The sequence below is a fragment of the Anolis carolinensis genome, chromosome 1 (genome assembly GCF_035594765.1).
Source record: "Anolis carolinensis isolate JA03-04 chromosome 1, rAnoCar3.1.pri, whole genome shotgun sequence".
Taxonomy (NCBI): domain Eukaryota; kingdom Metazoa; phylum Chordata; class Lepidosauria; order Squamata; family Dactyloidae; genus Anolis; species Anolis carolinensis.
The window spans coordinates 218,919,034-218,940,975 of record NC_085841.1 but is presented as its reverse complement, the minus strand read 5'-3'; the positions used below and the strand labels follow the sequence as shown (position 1 = coordinate 218,940,975).

The following is a 21,942-nucleotide window of genomic DNA, read 5'->3' as shown; positions in this document are numbered from 1 at the left end:
TGCGGACAGACCCATTCTTCTTACATGAACAGAATTCTGGGAAATGTAGTATGGGAAAGTGAGGACCCTTGTGGCAGATAATTCAAAGGTCCTGTCCTAAACTACATTTCCCAGAATTCTGCTCGCTTCAGAATACTGGGGCTGCCCGCATTAAAGCCCCAATGTCAAGAGGCTGTAATTTACACATGTAATTTACAGTATGTCTGCTCTGCATGACATACTAGGAACATTTATGCCAAACTTTTCATCTTCCTAAGGAATACAGTTAGGTAAGAGTTTGATCTGCCCAATATCCTTCTACTGTAAATTTGAGAAGATGTACCAGGAGATGTCCTAGTATCTTAAGGAAACAAAATGTGATAGATCTAAGTGTCTCCAGAAAGATGAAAATGACTCTGGAAGTACATATCAGGATATTCCCATTCTGATTCATTGTGAGATTGTACCTGCTCATATGTGAGTTGTAGTCACTCTCTTTCTTGGCATGTGCCATGTGCCCTCACTCATCCCCACTTGTATCCTTTCCTCTGCCCAGTCTCATAAAACATTTCAAAAATTGATTTCCCCCCCTTTCCAGAGAGAAGTTCCTCCTCCTCCTCTTCCTCTTCCTCTTCAGGAGTTGTAGATAAAGTGCTAAGAAAAATGTTTCTAGGAAGGGAGTTCCAGGGGGCTGTTACTAAGAATGCCCTTTCTCATGGTCAGCCAGTTGTAGCAGCAAAGGTAATGGAACAACGAGAAGGGCTTCTCCAGAGGTTCTCAAAACACAGACACACCCATAAGATCTTCGTTGGAGCAATGCTATGGTGGACATTGCAGAGAAATGTTTTTAAAACCTGGAGAGGTAGACTTAAAATACTGCTTTTCATAAACAATTCCATTCTGCTTTAGAGGAAGCCATAGCTCAAGGAGTTCATTAAACAAGACATGTCTTTTCAGTCATGACTCTTCTCCCTGTGCTGAACAGGCATTCCACTGTGGTACTTAAAGGCATGTGTTTGTATGCAGGAAGGCATGCAGTGATGACATTTCCCTGGGAGACTTCAAGTGCTTTAAGACTTTCTCATCAGTAGTTTCCACTGCTGACTTCCTGTCCTAGGTTGTTTTTTTTCATGTCAGGAGCAACTTGAGAAACTGCAAGTTGCTTCTGGCGTGAGAGAATTGGCCGTCTGCAAGGACGTTGCCCAGGGGACTGCTGGATGTTTTGATGTTTTTACCATCCTTGTGGGAGGCTTCTCTCATGTCCCTGCATGGAGCTGGAGCTGATAGAGGGAGCTCATCCATGCTCTCCCCGGGTTGGATTCGAACCTGGCAGCCTTCAGGTCAGCAACCCAATCTTCAAGTCACAAAGCTTTAACCCACTATGCCACCAGGGGCCCCTAAGTCTGAACATGGGTAAAAAGGTAAAGGTTTCCCCTGACGTTAAGTCCAGTCATGTCTGACTCTGGGGGTTGGTGCTCATCTCCATTTCTAAGCCAAAGAGCCGGCGTTGTCCGTAGACACCTCCAAGGTCATGTGGCTGGCATGACTGCATGGAGCGCCATTACATTCCCACTGGAGCGGTACCTATTGATCTACTCATATTGGCATGTTTTCGAACTGCTAGGTTGGCAGAAGCTGGAGCTAACAGCGGGCGCTCACTCCACTCCTGGGATTTGAACCTGGGACCTTTAGGTCTGCAAGATCAGCAGCTCAGTGCTTTAACACACTTCGCCACCAGGGCTCCCATGAACATGGGAGAAGTAATCATTCAAATTATCTCCTTCCTGATCCTTCTCTGAAGATACGTAAATCAAGTTCTCACCATTCCTGCACTTTCATTCAGCCATCAGAAGGCTTCTGTGAAGTGAGTTTGAAGGGGGAATCTTTATATTTGGATTGCTCATAGGTTCTGAATAAAGCAGTGGCACTTTCCAGCTCCTGTGTAAGTGGTGAAGTGAATCCACTCTGAATATCAGGCCAGATTTTGAACTAAAAAGTTGAATATCCCTTATCTGGAATTTCGAAATACTACTAAAACATCCACATGGGTTGCTGAGAGACTTTGCCAGGTTGTCAGGTACTGCTGGAGTCTTCTCGGTGTGTAGAAATGATGTGCCATGAGAGGGGGGCAAGGAGCTATTTTCCTCCTCACCCCCCCCCCCCCCCGCTCCCCTGGTCTCCTGGTGCATCATTTCTACATGCCAGGAGGACTCCAGCACTACTTTAATGGTGGCAGGATAAGTTGTTTCGATTTTAAAGGCTTATTTTGGGTGGGCTTGTGGGTGTCTGGCCACCCTCCTGGAAGTTACCTGGAGGGCATCTAGACACCCTTGGAAAAGTGCCGGTTTTGGGGGGAGGTGTGGGTACTTAAACGTGTGTCAAAGTGGGTTTATTAAATCCACTTCGGCGCACGTTTAATTGAAGTCTGAAAGCGCTCTTAGTGTGTAGGTACATTGGGCTGTTGCCCTGGGGCCCCACAAGCATAGAGGCAGATTTTAACACTATTTTCCTTTCTTTTTTTTGAAATTATTTTATTAATTATTTGACAAAAACAATCTAATATACAATAAGAAAACATGCATTCAAAAATAATGGAATGTGACTGGATCTGTATTCAAATGACAACTTGTACTAAATAAATAAATATAACATACTCTACCATCACTCAAATTCAAAACATTTTCACAGCAAAACCACCAGCCACTTCTCCCCCCTCCATATCATATGTAGAAATCCTAAAAAAAATAAACTCCTTGCAAGGCAGGGAATATATCTTCATGATCAAGAGAATTTCAAAATATGTCTAAACACATCGTGTTTACATATCACATTAATAAAAAATAAAAAATAACCCCATGGGAACAAACAACAGAATATTTTCTTGTGGTTTGAGCTCCCAGACAGTTTTACAGACACCAGTACAAATAACTATAACTATAAAAACCGAGTTTGCATACACTGAAAGATGTTTAAAATCATAGTCAAATGTTTCCCCAACACCATTCTAACATATTTAACCATTTCAGAAATCACTTATCTCTAATTTTGTGACATTCTAGCCCGTCCAAACAGCACTACGTATTTCTTTTTCTTTAAATATTTTTTTCTTTTTTCCCCTTCCCTTCCCTTCTTTTCTTTGACAACCACACATAATACCTTTGCTGAACACAAACTTAACATTCACATCTCAAGATTTCTGCCATAATATATGTACTATAGAAAAGAAAGTTGCATCAAATAGTTCTAAAAGATTCTTCATCGTGACTTTTTTCAGAAGGAAGTTAAACAGAGTGATGAAAGTTAAATTTTATAATAGTCAAACTTTCCTTCTAAAAACCCTTTGAAGGGCTCCCAGTCTTTCCTAAACTCCGTAGGGTCTTTTGACTGGAGATATCCTGTTTTCCAATCACCTGCTCAACATTCAAATCACTTGCTAACTTAGGTAGAAGGAAAACATTACAATTTTTGGCAGAGAGTTGCTAGATAGTTTTACTGATTTTATTGCTTGCAATGTTATGGAAACAGAATATTGTAACAGATCTAGGGTAGGCAATTAATGGCTGGGGACAACAATGGCTGACTGTGTGCATTTCTATTATCAGAAGCAGATCCTCCACTTTTTATTTTATTGCTAATTTACATTTTTTTTTCTGTCAGTGGTTGTGTAGGCAGGGCCCAGTGCACTGCTTTGCCCACGGGTCTATAATGGTGTTAAGATGGCCCTGGTAAGTGGATACCTGATAAGATTGCAGTCTGATAGACAAAGACCCCTTCAAAATCCACATTGAGCTGGATTATAAGACAGTGTGAACTCAGATAACCCAGTTCAAAGCAGATATTGTTGATTATCTCCCTTGATATTCTGCATTATATGGCTGTGTGGAAGGGCCCAAAGTGACTCAGAAAGGAGACCTTTATCCCATATTCTCTGCTTACCTTCCTACCTGGAGCAATATGAGCCATTGCTTTAACAATATGATGATTCCCATCCACCGTTTAGTGAGGTCACGCCCCTGCAACTGTAAAAGTTAATAAAACATTACTATTGCAGGATAAAATAATTAAGTTATAATATCATAAATTACAAGTGGGCTGGAATGTTACATACTGCCCCTCCATGGATTCTATATCTACAGAATCAACAATCAACGGCTTGATATACTTAGTATATAAGTATATATAAAACATCCAAAAAAGAAACCTTGTTATATGAGGGACACCGTTGTACTGTGCCATTGAATATAATGAGATTTGAGCATCTACGGATTATGGTATCCACAGGGGTACTGGAACCAAACCCAAGTCCCCACTGTAGTTATATATTTCTCATTTTTTAAAAAGTAATTACAAATTATTTCTTATTTGCCACAAGTTTTCCGCAGTCTCTGCCCAGTATGTTCTTTAACTTATAGACATTTTTTACTCCTTTTGATTGTCATGTAGGATAATCAAACTATTACTTATACTGCAATTATTGGCTTTTTACATATGTGAATTGTCCATTCCATTCAGTCTAATAATGTTCTGAATGTCTCACATGTTGATAAAATGTGTTTTTGACAGTTATTAAGCTTGCATAGAATCCTCTTCCTATGTTGGTATGTTAAAAAGCAGAGGGTTGATTATTAATAATGGAGTAGTTGTTAAACCCAGTGCCCAAAGTCATCAAACCAGTCTTCCAAGAGATTGATCTTGAGAATATAGATTGCAATGTAGCTTTTATATATTGCTCTTTCTCCTGCGTCCCTTCCATTTTGTCCTTATTAGATTTTAGGTGAATATATACATTGACCATGAATTATCATAATCTCTTTTTTAAAGAGAATCAGTTTTTACAAACAGGTTTGGTGAGGATAGGACTAAGGTTTGAGATTGCCAGATCAACCAGGTGCGGTCTGCCTATTTTCATGTTCTTTGTCAAACAGGTTTTCAAAAGTGAGTAAACCAGAGCGAGATCATTGATTGGATGTAGATGTTTGCGCATGGGAGGAATCGGTGGACACACCTAATCTTCTCTTTACTGAATGTATTGTAAGTGTTTAATCTTGTCTCTGTGTTTCTAATCTATGTGTAAATGGATTTGTCCTTTTCTCTATTGTATTTTAATTATGTTGTAACCTGCCTCGGTCCTTGGAGAGGCACAGGTAAATAAAAAAGATTGTTGTTGTTATTATTGTTGTTATTTTCCCACCATTTCTCAGAGCCAGAAGAACATGCAACTTCTGGGACTGGGGACCCTGCTGAATGGACTGGGATGAATTTAGTTAGGACAACAATGGCAAATGGAGTGGAGTTTTTGGGAAGCTCCTGTGAAGTAGAGCAAAAGGTGTGTCCCTCGTAGGCTTCTTCTACACTACCATATAATCCAGATTATCAAATCAGATAATCCACATTATATGTTTTGAACTGGATAATATGAGTCTACACTGCCATATAACCCAGTTCAAAGCAGATAATCTGGGTTTTATATGGCAGTGTAGAAGGGGTCTCAGATAATCCAGTTCAAAGAAGATAATGTAGACTATCTGTTTTGATAATCTGGATTATATGGCAGTGAAGAAGGAGCCCGATTTCTAGCTGTCTCCCCTGCTCCTGTGAAGCTCCTGTGAAGTAGAGCAAAAGGTGTGTCCCTCGTAGGCTTCTTCTACACTACCATATAATCCAGATTATCAAAGCAGATAATCCAAACTATCTGCTTTGAACTGGATTATATGAGTCTACTTTGCCATATAATCCAGTTTTGGATTTTATATGGCAGCGTAGAAGGAGCCTGTGATGTCAATGGCTCAGTAAATTCTTCTGGGTTTTAGTTTGAACTTTAAATGAGCTCATCCATACCTTGTAAAAATGACAACTCCCATGTTCCCAAATAGTTGAAGTGGTGTCAAACTGCTGTAATCCTACCATGTAGATGTACCCTAAAGCACAGCATGGATTCATTGCTCCTTCACATCAGATTCAACCACCTGCTAATGGCACTTCATAAAGGCAATAGGTATACTCTAAGCTACTCAGTAAAAGGAACATTACTTACAGTTTCATATACCATGCCAGAGCTTTCCAAACATTTCATGTTGCATTTCTATACATGCATTATTTTGCAGTTTTACTTGCAAATTGGACCCTTTGTAAGAGATACAGACACATAAATTGTAATAATGAATTGTATGAGGACACAACATATCTAATAAAAATCTTTCATTTATATGTTTCAAAATATGTGGCTTATTGCTTACTTCACATAGATTCAGTGGTCGCTCGTTATGTTCTCATGGCATACCAAAGCCGACAAACTTAACTGTTTGGAAAGCTCTGTACTATTCTGTATCCTCCTATATGCTTATTGTGAACTGCAACTTTAATATATTAAACAATGATCAGATTTGTATAGTTTTTAGGGAATACAGTCAACCCTCCACATTTGCAGGAACCCCCATAAAAATGGAATACAGTAGAGTCTCACTTATCCAAGCTAAACGGGCCGGCAGAACTTTGGATAACAAATATCTTGGATAATAAGGAGAGATTAAGGAAAAGCCTATTAAACATCAAATTAGGTTATGATTTTACAAATTAAGCACCAAAACATCATGTTATACAAGAAATTTGGCAGAAAAGGTTGCACAATACGCAGTAATGTTATGTTGTAATTACTGTATTTATGAATTTAGCACCAAAATATCACGATATATTGAAAACATTGTTTTTTTTTTGGAGGGATGGGTTCTTTTTGGTTTTTATTCTATATATATATTTCTTTTTCCCCTTATATTTTCCTTTCTTTCTCCTGTACCCTCCTCATGTCTCTTCACCTACGTTCCCCTCCCCACCTCTTTGCACTATCCCCACCAATTTTGTTTTCCTCGCTTTTGCTGTATTAACACTTATAAATCAATAAAAATTTAAATCCAAAAAAACATTGACTACAAAAATGCATTGGATAATCCAGAACCTTGGATAAGCGAGTCTTGGATAAGTGAGAGGTCATGAGTTCGAGGCCAGCTCGGAGCCTGCGTTTGTCTTTGTTTTTGTTCTATGTCAAGGCATTGAACGTTTGCCTTATATGTGTAATGTGATCCGCCCTGAGTCCCCTTTGGGGTGAGAAGGGCGGAATATAAATACTGCAAATAAATAAATAAATAAAGTAACTGTAAAAATTATTTTACTTTTACCTTTATATCAATGTTCAACTAAAGTCATCAAGGTCTTCTCCGTCGCATTTTTTCTGTGTGTGACCATATTGCCTCGGCGTTTAAACATTTAAGTCAAACATGAATGTCCACTATGTTACCTTTGATCTGTTATTCTTTCATTATGGTGCTGTTTCTGCTTCATGACTCGTTCGTTTATAGGAATGCTTGGTTTTATTTTGACACCCGCAACCCTCAATGAACAATGTAGCAGAACGTACTGCTTTTGTGTAACATTTTGTGCTTTTGTTGCGTTGAGTTTGAGCAACAACAAGGCTCCGACGCGGCCTTCCTCAGGGAAATACGTCACCTCAGCGTCTCTCTTCGGCTTTTAAGGGCGGGCTGCCAATGACGTCACCGTCGGCCAGTGACGCGTCACTCCCGTCAGTGTCTCCAAGGGCGAAGGCGCGTGACGAGAAGGAGGAACAGCGACTAATTGTTTCTTCCGCTTTCCCGACAACCTCTGGGCGAGCTTGGTGTCTAAGGCAAGGTCCGAGGAAGAGCCAGAGGCAGTTCTCGCGAGACTTGTCGGGCGAGAGCTGGGCGGTGATTGGCAGGCGGCGCTGGGGAGGCTCCCGTCTCTGCCTCAGCTTTCTCGGGCGACACCGCCGCCATTGTCAGTTTCGCGAGCAGCTGGAGAGGAAGCGGAGGAGGAGGAGGAGCAGGAGGGAGAAGCAGACGCCGAAGAGCGGTCGCGGCGGCCCAGCAGGTTGTGTCTTTTGTGTTCGGGGGGGGGGGGGGGGGGAGAGAGAGAAGGGTGGGCCTTCGTGCCTGTCTAGATTTGTGTCTCCATTTTGTGCGAGTGTCAACTGAAGCCCTTGGCCTAGTTTTGGGTTGTTTTCCCCCCTGCTAAGGCTCTGAGGGACGGCGCAGACACCCAGCAGCAGTCTCCTGTCCCGCACACAAGACACATTGGCAGCCCTTTAATCGAGGAGTTGAACTATAAATCCCTCCTGTAAACGAGCCAAAAAAGACACTAGAATCAATGCAGTTTGACTCCGTGGCTCCATGCTAGGGAACCCTGCGGGTTATAATTGTATAAAGGAGGTGTTAGGGAAAACTACCCTAAAATATCCAAAAACTAAACAGGATACAAAAAGCTGAGCATTCATCTCAGTAGCCAGCAGAGTGTGACATGCCCTGTGATGTGGCTGTAAATAATAATAATAAAGGTAAAGGTTTCCTCGGACGTTAGGTCCAGTCATGTCTGACTCTGGGGGTTGGTGCTCATCTCCATTTCTAAGCCAAAGAGCCTGCGTTGTCCGTAGACACCTCCAAGGTAATGTGGCCGGCATGACTGCATGGAGCTCCCTTACCTTCCCGCCGGAGCGGTACCTATTGATCTACTCACATTGGCATGTTTACGAATTGCTAGGTTGGCAGGAGCTGGAGCTAACAGCGGCTGCTCACGCCACTCCCAGGGTTTGAACTTGGGACCTTTTGGTCTCCAGCTCAGTGCTTTAACACACTTTGCCACCAGGGCTCCTTAAATAATAATAATAATAAATTGATTTATGCCCTGCCTCCATCTCCCCGACCAGGCTTTGAGACTGCAAGGTTGTCCACCTGGCCAACAAAGGATTCCCATAAGCCACAGCAACGCGTGGCTGGGCAAAGCTAGTAACAATATAAAATACATCAATAGACAAAAACATACACAATTATAAAATTTAAACATAACCTATGAAATAAAAGACAGACTTAATAAAACATGAAATTAAAGCCCACAAGGTTGTAATAATAGACTGGGTGAAGTGCACCTTATAAAAGTTGTAAACTCGAGGTAACTGATAAAGTGCTGTAAAGCAGGCGTTGGCAAACTTGGGCACTCTGGGTGTTTTGGACTTCAATTCCCACCATTCCTAACAGCCGGTTGAAGTCTAAAACACCTGGAGGGCCAAAGTTTGCCCACGCATGCTGTAAAGAATTCAGAGCTTAGGCAGGCAAAGGTGTAGAGTCCAATTTTAAAAATCACAAATAATAATAATAACTTTACTTTAGAGCCTGCTTTTCTCTTTCACGGGACCCAACATATTAAAATCACATAAACAACAATAAGAATACATCAATACATCGACAATAAATATAAACATCATAAAATAAGCAAATTTAAGAAACAGCTACAATGTACATTCACATTCATGTGGCATTATCTCAAGATAATCAAAAATCTTTATTACGGTCATAGACCAGCATCTGGAGAGTGGGGTACAGTCTCATAGAAGCATTGTACATTAAAATCTGAAAGGCTAGAAAACAGAGGTATGTTGAAGGCTATATATATTGAGATATAGATTGCACTTTGCTCCAGTCCGTAACGTATGGTATTTCCTGTCACTCCTGATTGATTTTCTTCACTAAAAGCCTGTCTAAACAGGAAGGTTTTTAGTTGGTTCTTAAAAAATGAAAGGGAGGGAGCTGTTTTAATTTCTTTTGGGAGGGTGTTCCACAGGGTAGGGGCGGCCACTGAGAATGCCCTCTCCTTTGTCAATGTCAGTCGCATTTGCGATGGTGGTGGAAATGAGAGCAGGGCCTCCCCTGAAGATCTTAAAGAGCGGGCTGGTTGGTATGAGGAGATGCTGTCAGATAAGTAAGTTGGTCCTGAACAGTTTAGGGCACCTTGAATTGGGCTCGGAAAGAAATTGGCAGCCAGTGCAGGTGCCGTCGCAGAGGAGTTGTGCGCTCCTTAGGTCCAGCACCTGTAAGTAGCCTGGCTGTAGCTCTTTGAACTAATTGAAATTTCTGGCCATTCTTCAGGGGCAGACCCACGTAGAGCCCGTTACTGTAGTCTAGGTGGGATGCAACCAAGGCATGGACCACCATGGCCATGTCCTGCTTCTCAAGTTACAGGCGCAGTATTTCCAACCATCATACAGGAGGCATGGGCAAAGGGAAACCCTTAGCCTATTCAAAGCTTACTAAACTTCCTCATTGAGAACTTGAGACTTGGGCAATGTGTGGTTGAATTCCAACAGCAGGCAGTAGGCTGTTAGGAATTTTGGGAGTTGAAGTCCAAAACACCTGGAGGGCCAAAGTTTGCCCATACCTGGGATACAGTCTTTCTTTAGCCTTCTCTGCCCAAGAGTGTTTAGTGCCTCACCCAAGTTCAACTCCTGTGATTCCATAACCTTGAGCCATGGCAGTTGAAGTAGTGTCAGAAACTGAATTAAATGGCAGTGTAGATCCAGCAGCTGTTGATTTGGGGATGGGAGGGAAATTTATTTATTTACTTACTTTGTTTTATACCCCGCCCTCTCGCCCTCATTGAGGGACTCAGAGCGGCTAACAACTCGGCATTGTTTAAACCTAGGACAATATAAACTCAAAATACATATAAATCAAACACCCAGAAATTTTAACACCTCATATACAACAGTATTAAAACCAGCTATATTAAGAACTAGCTCCATCTCATTGCCATAGTAGAAATCCATTGCCATTTGACATGCTTACTCATTATCTTGCCCAAATGCTTTCTTCCATACAAAAGTTTGTATTTGCTCTCTGAAGGTAAGCAGGGAGGGAGCCATTCTGATGTCCTTGGGGAGGGAATTCCAGAGCCGAGGAGCCACTGTTGAGAAGGCCCTCTTTCTCGTTCCCACTAGCTGTACTTGAGATGCAGTGGGACCCAGAGTAAGGGCTTTCCAGCAGATTGCAGGGCTGGGGCAATCTGTAGTTGGATAGATAGGTTGAGCCTGAACCGTGACATGCTTTCTTTATTATTGTATTTATATCTTGCTCTTCTTTCAGGGAATGTACATGACTGAGTTTCTGATTCTTATTTTCCTGACAACTCAGTGAAGTCGGTTAGATTGAGAATGTACCTATGCCGTAGAATTAATGCAGTCTGACACCACTCTTAAGTGCCATGGGCCAATGCTATGGGATCATGGAGTTGTAGTTTGGCGAAGCACCAACACTCTTTGGCAGATGGCTAAGGATCTTGTAAAAATACATTTTTCAGGATAATAATAATAATAATTTTATTCTTTACCCGCCTCTCCTCACAGTTCGAGGCGTGTTACAATATTGTTAAAACACATAATCATTCCACATCAGTCAGACATGGTGGTGTCAAACTGCATTAATTCTACAGTGTAGATGCAGCCTACTCTGCAGTTTGGAATTTAATTCCTTACAGTGTGCAATGGCATTTAAATGAGATTCTTAATTACATTAATTCATAGAAGGCAAGTTATGCTAAGAATATCTTATTAGTACAGGTGCTCTATATTTGATAGCATTCAGCCATACTTGTTAAAGTGGTCTCAAACTGCATTACTTCTACAGCCTAAATGCACCCATAAAGACAGACCCATCCAATACACTGAATTGAGCCAAATATCACTGTCTTTTACATTTCACAGTGTCTGGATAGTGTGTGTGTTTTGTGTCAAGTACATGTTCTAGGACAGGTTTTAACTAATCCATCTATTCCCTTCCTCCTCAACTATTCTATGTCCTGAGGGGCAGCTTGACATACATCCTGGAGCTGCTGGGATTTTGTCACAAGCGAATGGAAATCTCCTTTTGGCAATAAAAAAAATAGAAAAGTCCCTTGCTCCACTTTGTCCTTTTGCCTTTCCTCTTGTGTCACTGTTGGCCTAATTTTAATTTTGCACCTGTACTAATCGACTCATCTCTTGTAAAGGGGTAACAAAAAAAAGTGCTTAACAAAGACTTTCAAGAAATGTTGGTAAGGGGGAAACGGCTTTGGACTTTGATTCATCTTTATCACTTGATGACAGCTGAGTGTGTGACTTATTTTCCTTGAAAAATATTGCTTAAGGTGGATATTTTCCCTGTTGCCACCACAAAGTATTGAATGTTCTCAAGCCAACAACTAGTGATTTGATGTAAATGTGTAAAGTTGGCCACAGTTGAATACAGCAAAGCCTCCTCCAGACTTCTTGAACTACTAGGATGCTTTTTACCTAGTTAGGTTTTGCTGTCTGAAAATGAGGAAAGATAATTTGATTTTTGCTACTTTTCTTTTGGCCTTTAAGTCCTCTGACTCTCTGCACTCTGATCATTTTATCTAGGTGGTTGGGGGACCTTCAGGGACACTGGTGTGTGTGTGGGGAGGGGGGAGGTGACTACAGAAACAGAGATAAATTAGCAGTCACGTACTTCCTTTCTACCAGTTCAGTGAACAATAACAAGAATAAGAATAATAACTTTATTTTTATATCCTGCCTCCATCTCCCCGAGGGACTCGGAGCAGCTTACGTGGGGATGAGCCGAGTCAACAGAAAAACCTATGTTGGAAGCTGAACACTGTGACCAGATAAACTTCCCTGACTGACCCTTTCATGCTCTTGCATTTATTCCTGCCTATCTCACTATACACAGAAGTACTGAGTTCCTATTCTAGCACGATCTTTGAACTCATTCTGGTCAACTGTAAGATTTTTTTTTATTGCTTTTACTTAAATTATAAAAACAATGGATCCTATATTCAGTATAATCGTGGCACTGATGTAATCCTTGTCCCTTGGTGTCATAATGTCTGGACCATTTTTGGGGTGACTCTTGAGTATTTTAAGTTTTATGCACATCTTAAAAAGTGGCCATATCTAGCTTCTTTCCGTTGTAGAATTTCTTTAAAAAAGGATATTTTACTGATCAGTAACTCATTGTAATTTGTGCAATATCCTTAAGATATGCTGTATGTTAAAAATTAGCCACATTTGTGAGAAATGGGTATGTTGCAATTTATCAAGACAAAAGGAAAAGCCATTATGTTACCCATATTGGGAATCATGCTTGTTTTCAAGTCATGGGACTGCAAACAGGCTTAGCTAGCATACTAATGATAAGACATTCTGGGAGCTGCAGTCCAATAACATCTGGAAGGCCACATAGTTCCCTAAAATAGCTGCAATGGTTTAGTTGAAGTGTTTTCATTATCATAGTTCAACCAAACTTGTCCCCAGCTTTATTGTCAAATTTATTTGTGCCGTTGCTAGGAAAGCATGAATTAAGTGACAATTTATGTCTTGTATTAAGACCACTAACTTGTTATAGAAGTACCTAATAAGGGCACAAGCTTTCAGGCCTTCCATATCTCATAAGGATGATGCTTCAAAACTTAGAAGATAAGGAAAGAAATAAAGAATCCAGACATCTGGCCCAGTCATTCTGCATGTGTGCAACTGTGAGATGATTACTGCAGGCTCAGTAAAGAGAAAGGCTGTTAAAGTATCAGCTTTCAGCTTGCTGGGAATGAACAGTTAATGATTTCTCTTCACACCAACAGACCAAAGAGCAAGCTGATACTAGGCTTGTGCAATTCTGCTGGAACATGTTCTGGTTTTGGCATCCGAATTTTGTTGGGCACCCAGATCTGTTTTTCGGAAGCTTCCCAAAAATCAGCTAATGGAAATATCTGTTTTTGGCTAAGCAGCCAAAAGATCCAGGAAGATCTTGCCAATTGGTGGCAGTGGGGAACTTATAAAGCTCCCTTTTCCATTCCTGGGATCCTTTCCTTTCAAGGAAGTCTGGGTGTGAGTAACAGGGTTAAGGAAGCCCCCTTTCTGGAACCCTTTCCTTTCTTCCTTTCAAGGGAGTCTGGTTTTGAGCAATAGAGTTAAGGAGCACTCTTCCTGGAACCCTTTTCGTTCTTTCAAGGAAGTCGGTTTGAGCAACAGGATGCTGAATAGGGAAGGAGGAGCCGTGATCGACTGCCACATGGTCCCGCCGTAATCGACGAAAAAACATGAGTGCTGGTCCCTTACTGTTACTGCCATCCGGCCAAGCCAGATTGGCCAAAGGGAACCGACCACTCCAGATCCGTTCATAAGCTTAACTGATACTATTGAATCCTGCTTACTGCCTTTTCAAAGCTCTCATATTACTGAGATGACTAAGAACACAGGCTTGCAGCAACATGGCAGTATCTTTATAATAAAATAATTCCTAATTTTGGTGGTCCACTAGTCAAAAGGCTTATTTAAGCCAAAATCTAGGGGTCACTTAGTGACTTAAAATATTTGGTCTATTTGTTAGATGGTGCAGTAGTACGTCTTGGATGTTGCAAGTTTTCTTTCTCCAATGGTAAATTCATGAATTAAGGGTGCATATACATTGTAGAATTAATGCATTTTGACACCACTTTTACTGCCATTGCTCAATGCTTGGAGATGTAGTTTAATAAAGTCCCAGCATTTGGCAGAAAAGGTTCAGTGTACTCTTATGGTATGGTTGGATTGAGGGAACTTAGAGTTAGATCTATGACTGTTCCTTTCTGTGGGGAGTGATATTTGCGATCGTTTTGACTCCTTCCAAATATTGCTACCTTTACCTCAGAATTAGATAATGGCAGATGTACATAGGCAGGTATAGATATTTGCCCTGTGGGGGGAACGGAGCATACATTGTTGTTCGATGTATCTATGTGAGGCAAAATGTGTTGCAATTAGTTCCAAATGCTTGTTGGTGCTCAATATTGCAACAGTTTTTTGGAACAATACTACAAAGAAAGTTCTTACAATTTAAATGTAGAGATGGGCCAACTGCAAGGAGACCAGGACCAATTCCCTACCACATGCCCCGTCACCCTGGTGGCTGTAGTGTTGTGTTTCAGGCACACTGGGACCATAGCACTTTAAGCTGCCAATTTGACTGACTTTCTGCCTGTTTTTTAGGGTTTCAGGGACTCACATGGTGGGTGGGAGGAGTAAATAGTTGTGTTTGCTGTTGGCATTGAGAGCTAGTTTTGGAGAGAATGTGAAAAATCTGGCAAAAACGTTAAATGGTGGAAGGTCTTCCCCAATGAGTCAAAAAAGTTAGGTTCATGGGGTACATTCACACTTTCCTCACTCTTGGTGTATATCACTCTCCTTGTGGATAAACTCACTTTCCATCTGCTTTTCCTGTTTTTGTGAATAGGCCTGGCCTCATTAACTGGGTTTCTGGTGTATTGTTTAGTAATGAGTTTTAATTTTCTTAATTTTTTTATTTAATTAGAGCCATTTCAAGCATTACATCAACACAACTAAACTTGAATGTGTTGAATGTATAAACAGGATGGGAAAAGGTCGAAGGCTTTCACGACGAGAATCACTGGGGTCTTGTGTAGTTTTGGGGCTGGACAGTCGTGTTCTAGTAGCATTTTCTCCTGACATTTCACCTGCATCTGTGGCAGGCATCTTCAGAGGAGATCCTCTGAAGCTGTTAGCCACTGATGCAGGTGAAATGTCAGGAGAAAATGCTGCTAGAAATGGTCATACAACCTGAAAACCACCTCTTCCTTTTTAAGCCTTCTCCTAAACTATTTTTATGCCAGTAGGAATTACTTCTAGACCTAGAGTCTGCAGATCATGAGACATAGCAGTTTGGAGCAGGAAGTTTGGATGGGGGATTTTAGGTGTTGCCAGGATGGTATTTGAAATACCCCTCCCCTATATAAAGTTGGCAGCACCCCCAAATTTGCACATTAATCTGCTGGTGTCGTTGTTTTATTTGCTACTGAAGTATGTTAGTTCACAGCTGCATGGAAACGAAGCACCAGTAGCTTAGCTTTATCTTGTAACCCTTTTCTCTTTTAAGCAATTGATTTTGATACCCTCTCAACATAATTGCGTCATTTGGATTGCTAGGACTTTGTGTCCATAGACTGCCACTGTAATGTGTAGATGTAAGACATAAAAATACATTGTCATTTAGACATTTCTTTTGTCTGATATGCTTTCTCTAAACAGACAGTCATCCAAAAATATTTACTATATTTTTCATATTCCTTTTTAAAATGAAGAATAATGTACGGTTGTGGGTACAAATGTCACATTTATGTGTTGTTATAATTGAGATAGCTGTTAATATTCTTGTTAAACTCACTGTTATGAGTAGACACTGTTTAAAAAGGCTAGTATTTCATCGGCAGTTATGTGAAATGAAAAACCACCATATTTTCATAGGTAAACATGAATACAGGAATAAATTTGTTACGTTAAAGCAAGCCATATTGTGGTCTGTTAAAATCTGGCTTGTGGTATATGATGAGATTATTAGTTAAGAATACAGACACATCCATGCTTTTTAAAAGGAAATAGAAAAAAGGATAAATGGGAAATTTTAATAATGTAAATAATTTGAAAATTTTAATGGCTGATGGAAACAGTCAACCATTGGATACGTAATACCCATCAGCTTTACTTCCATGTGGAAGAGACTTATCAGCCATAATACCTAAGTAGGATATGTTTAGAGAAACACCATATTTTAACTGGCAGTTATAGAAACAGACGGTTTGTATCAAAAATACTATACTATTAACCTTAGAAAAACGAACAGATTTTACACTAAATACTCTTCAAATTAAGCATTGTATTCTTTAGGATATTAAAGAACAGTAAACTAAATACTCAAGTGAAGCCCAGAGTTCTCTCTGATACTGTTATGTGACATAAACAATAACAGACAGCAAATGCATGGGTAGTTTATTTTCAATAGTAGACTGTTTGTTTTTGTGTCTCTTCAAGACAGTTTTGACTTATGGCAACCCTAAGGCAAGACCGTATTTTGGTTTTTTGGCAAGATTTGTTCAGAGAAAGGTTGCCTTTGCCCTCCTCTGAGGCTGAAAGAGCAAGGCTTGCCTAAGTTCGCCTAGTTCCATAGCTGAGCAGTGATTTGAACCCTAGTTGCTAGTGTCATTGTCCAACTCTCAAACAGCTACATCATACTGACAGCTTTAAAGTGAAGTAAGCCAGTTGAAATACACAGACAGTCCACAAGTTATGAACAAGATAGGTTCTGTAGGTTTGCTCTTAAGCTGATTTTGTTTGCAAGTCTGAACAGGTACATTTTTAAGTGTAACTATATATATATATATGTGTGTGTGTGTGTGTGTGTGTGTGTGTGTGTATATATATATATATATATATACACACACACACACACACACATACATACATACATATACACACACACACACACATACATGCATGCATGCCTTGGATAGCATAGGGAAGGGTCAACACCCCTGTGGTGTTTGTTTTGCTGTCAGAAGATTTCACTTTCTGTCCCAGTGATAATTGGATTTTGAAAAAAAAATTGCTTGTTTTGGAAACAAGGTTTGGTGATAAAGCTTTTCCCCATGATAAATCTTTCAAGGGTGAATTTCCCTTCCAAGAGGTAAATTTCTCTCACCCTGTCATCTCGCCCCCATTCTTAATGGTGAGTTATTTGGAAGTCAGATGTTTGTATCTTGGGGACTGCCTGCCGTGGATGGGCTTGGGTTCCAGTTATGGGGAGAAGTCAGGATATAAATAAAATTGTTGTTGATGAGAGCAAAAACATTTACAGAAAAAAAGGATTTAAAATGTAGTTACTGCAAGATGCAATTTCTGTTCACTGCTTTATTGCCATTCCTGTTTTTCTCCAGATTGGGATTCAAGGTGTCTTAGAAAGGCACACATACAGCTCAATACAAACACAAATAAAGCTCAATAGAACATCCCTCAGTGTAGCAGAAGTATCCACATACTGTCCTACACTACAGTCACAACTCTTGATCTATAGTAAAGCTTCTTAAACTGTCTTACATGCCCATTCTGTGTTTTGCAAGAAGTCAACAGGACTCAAGAAGTGGCTACGTCCTCATAGCCAGACATACAATGATTACGGCAGCCCTCTCAGATCTCAGCACTTAGATATGATCACATCTAGCTATGGGGATGTAGTCAGAGGATGCTCTCATTCTGCACATGATAATGGAAGTTTCCTTTAACTATACTGCATTTTTATGGTATGGCTACTTTTCCTTGTTCTTTTTCTCTCTTGTTTGTATTTCCACCATCTAAATCTAACCTGGACTAGCCATTTTCCTGAAACATATTTGTAGACTCCTTGAGTCATAGAATTGACTTACCAACAGTGGGTTCAGTGGGTCTACACTGGTTACTAACCAGGAGAAATCAGACCATTGCGCCCTGTGGCAAAGTGAAATAGTATTATTGTAGTGTAGTATTGCTGGGAACAGAACACCTTAAAATGGCCTTCTTTCTCTAAACTATGATGAAAAAATGATTTCACAAAGCTTCCTCAAATAATTGTGTATGTTGTGCCTTAAACTTTACAGTGAAAGGTTATCTACATGTAGAGCCAGGGAGCTAGAATGAGGAAGACACTGAAGCGAGAAGAAGGAAGGAACTGGTTAAACACCATTGTAAATGTGTTCAAACCAGAAGAGCCTGCTTGATGAAACTGGTCTTCATGTGTGTATGTGCATAGTGTGTAACCATGGAGCTATGGTTTTGAGAAATCAAGGGGAAACAAAGAGGAAATATTTCCCTTGAAATGTTGAAAAGGCAGCCCAGTCAGTTAGTCACCATTTTAGAGCTACTGTGCGCAGCATTGCACACAGTAGCTTCTTAATAAGTTGCTTTCTCTGTATGTGTGAATGCCAGCACGCCTGAGGTTCTGGGGCTGAGTGGATGCTGCACTGCCATTGCTAATATTGCATTATTTATTCTGCCCAGTTTAAGTGAGATGTTAGAGATGTAAGGTGTCATGCAGTATGGTCTTGCTGACTATTTGCAGTCCTATTTCGGTTGAGTTTGTATGTACAGTAATAATTAGGTATCTATGGAAGACCACAATTTTAACAGAATAGATTTGCATAAACATTTTGAAGATAATTTATTTTTCCACATATATTAGCATGTTAAGCAGTTAGTTAGATTTTGTTCTCTGCTGAAATATGCTAGAATTCTACTTGGCTGAGGATTTTGTTTACTGGGAAGATACAAATTTTCCAAGTCACGTGTCTTGTGCATAGCTGTTGAAAAGTTGCTTTTTAACTAGTAATTAATGAATTCTACTGCCCTTATAAACAAGTCAGTAGTCTCTAGTTGTCTATGGAATAGTAATCAGAATTGATGTAATAAGTTCTTCTGAATTCAACAGAAAAATGACCTGATGTTACAGTACAGGTTTAGGTTACTTAACCCTATCTACTGTTTATTATTATTATTATTATTATTATTATTATTATTATTATTATTATTATTATTATTATTAACTGCATTTCTACGATATTTCTCATATACCACTTTTCTCACCCCTGGGGGGACTCAAAGTGGTTTACAACATAATAAATGGCAAAATTCAGTGCCTCACATATGTATCAAAATATATCACATATCTAAATCAAAAACATACAAATGTAGATTAAAACTATAAAAACATCAAACATAGACATATGCATGAAACATATTATTACAGAAATTAACAAATTAGTAAAATGGTGTCCCATACTTTCATAAAATTGTAAACAATTCAAATGAGTGCCAGAGAGAGCCTGAAGATCTATAAAATGGTGGGAGGTTATAGGAATGTATGCCTGCATATCAGTGTAGTTAGATAAAATAAAGGTTTGCCTTTTGAACCCGACCCCCCCCCCCCAAATATTTAGAGCTGACTGTGTGAGATAACAAATTTATTGAAAAACGGAGATGGGGCCAGTAGTGATCTTCTTGCAAGATGATTATTATACTTAAACACTATATAAAATTTATATATGACTTTATGTGGTCTTTATCAAGGTCTGTGTGCCCTTTGTGCTCTTCTCTACCATACACTTCAGAAATATCTTGGGTCAGAGTTTCTCCCTGCTTTGAATTTTCTTTTGTTTAATGTTATCTTATGGTTTACAGCTACACCATGATATCCTATTTTGCTATAGTTTATATTTGTTGCTCTATTTCTAGGAGCAGTTTTACTATGCATGAATTCAGCTTTTCTGATCAGTAATTTGTTGTGTATTAAGCCACAGTCATTCTAGCTTAAGACATGTCAGCTTAAGCATTGCCCAAATCATTTCTTAGGCTGAAACTAGTGGTGTACATTTGTATGGAGTCAAGATGCGTTTTATTTTGTTTCATTTGTTTTGGCTCATTTTTGTTTTTGTCTCTGCTTCCAAAAACGGGGTGCCTATCTGAATGGGATTTTCATCTCATGTCAAAAAAAAAAACCCTCAAATTTTTCAGACCATTGGGAGAAAATAATTATATTTCTCTTAAGGACCAGTTTTAGAAATAAACTGAAGGTTTGAATAGAGACAGGAGCCCAAAAATGTCTTTGCTTTCAAAAATATATGTACTCTATAACAAATAAAAAGACCATCCTATTGTATTTGTTCTCTATACAGCCCAAAGAAGAGGGAGGACCAAGCCACCGGCAATACAGAGAGATAGGGAGAAATAAAAGAGTAGTTTTTCCAAGAGCCAGTTATAGAGAGAGAGACAGGTTTGATATCTAAACAGAGAAGGGAAGCCCAACAACTTCTTTCCTTTGAAATATATTTCTTTAAAAAAACAATAGGGGGAAGGAAGAAGGGGGTTTTACACAAAGAAGAAAAGCCCCACACACGTTCCCCAGCCAAACCCACCCCTACCACTTCAAAAATCCCAGCCCCTTCCCCTCAAAGAAAAAAAAATTAAAATATGCCAAGCGGCCAGGCAAAAAAATCTTTGCCCAGTGCCCTCACCACCAAGGCAAGGAAGTAGCCAGGTAAGGAAGTAGCAAGGCAAGGCAACCCGCAAGCCAAGCAGAGAGAGAGAGAGACTCTCAGCCAGCCCACCAGCACCCAGCAGCAGCAAAGGACGCAACCGCAATGGCCACTTTAGGGGCATTCTCCCCCAAATATACCCTTCCTGTCCAGTCCACATCACTGTTCCCTTGGCCTCCGATTGGCCAAAGATCACCTCCTCCCACCACCTTCTCTGATGCATGAGGAAGAAGTTTGCAGGAATGGATGCCACACAGCCCGAAAATAAAAACAAAGCACAGAGTTTCTGCAGCTTTCTCTTTTGTGTCGCCTTTTGTTTAGTTCGAAAATGGTGTTTTTCGTTTCGTGCATTCGAATGAAACACATGCATGAATGAAACAGATGAAACAAATACTGCGCACAACATTAGCTGAAACCCCTATTGTCACTCATATCAGTATTATTTTTGGTCATCTTGCATGATTTTGCTATCTTGGTTCTCTTGTTGTTTACTTTTTAAAATATCGTCAGGATGCATTTTGTTTTTACTAATTTGCAAAAGCTATAAGAAGGTGGTGTCATCCCCATTATTAAATAAATGTAATCATCTCTTTAATGAAAGAGTGACTACATAATGTCATTTATTTTTTATCTCAAAAGAATCTTAAAAATTACAAGGGATTTCAAATGCCTTGTCTAAAGTGTACATTGTATATAACATGGTCCTGTTTTGCAACTTTGATTCAACTTTAGTATGTTGGTATGCTTCTGTATAAGCACTGGAGTAAAGTTGTAAGCCACATTACCAGTAAATTCATAACTCAATGGTGTATTACTGCAAAATACAGACTCCATTATCTGACTGAGAAACCTGAATATTTATTTCACAGTATACAGAAAATGGACTCAAAGCCCTCAAGAATTCCACGAAGGGTATCCGTTCAGACATCCAGTTCTCGAAGTGCTAGGACAGGATCTGGAAGTGGAGGAACTAATTTAACTGACTCATATCGTACAAGAGATTCTCCATTGAGATCGGAATCTGGATGCCAGGTAATTATTTGTTTGATAGCAGAACATGTTCTCGTCTTCAGCTACTGCATTCATGCCATTTCAGAGTCCACAGTGGAAACTTACTTATATAAAAGATATCTAATTTGCACCATAATTTGTTTGATTAACATTTGTTACTTAATTTAAAGTGAGAGTAACTAAATAAATATAATTTCTCTACTTAAAATACTCTATCCAAAATTGGTTGGGTAAATTTTGGATGGGGCAGAA

The 21,942-nt window shown here is 39.8% G+C and overlaps 1 protein-coding gene across 9 annotated transcripts in view; it reads left to right on the top strand.

Moving 5' to 3' along the window:
• The first annotated feature begins 7,664 nt into the window (after positions 1-7,664).
• Positions 7,665-21,942, top strand: part of marchf7 (membrane associated ring-CH-type finger 7) — a 32,561-nt gene continuing 18,283 nt past the window's right edge. For 7 of the 9 annotated variants that reach the window (XR_010002685.1, XR_001730816.2, XM_062970015.1 and 4 more), the window contains exons 1-2: positions 7,744-7,878; positions 21,549-21,711. Coding sequence is in view for 7 of the 9 variants with exons in the window: in XM_062970015.1 (XP_062826085.1) it covers positions 21,559-21,711 (153 nt within the window). In the remaining 2 variants the exon portion in view is untranslated. Of the gene's footprint in view, positions 7,879-21,548; positions 21,712-21,942 lie in introns of all 9 variants that reach the window. The other 2 variants (XM_062970243.1, XM_008119149.3) reach the window with 2 other exon arrangements.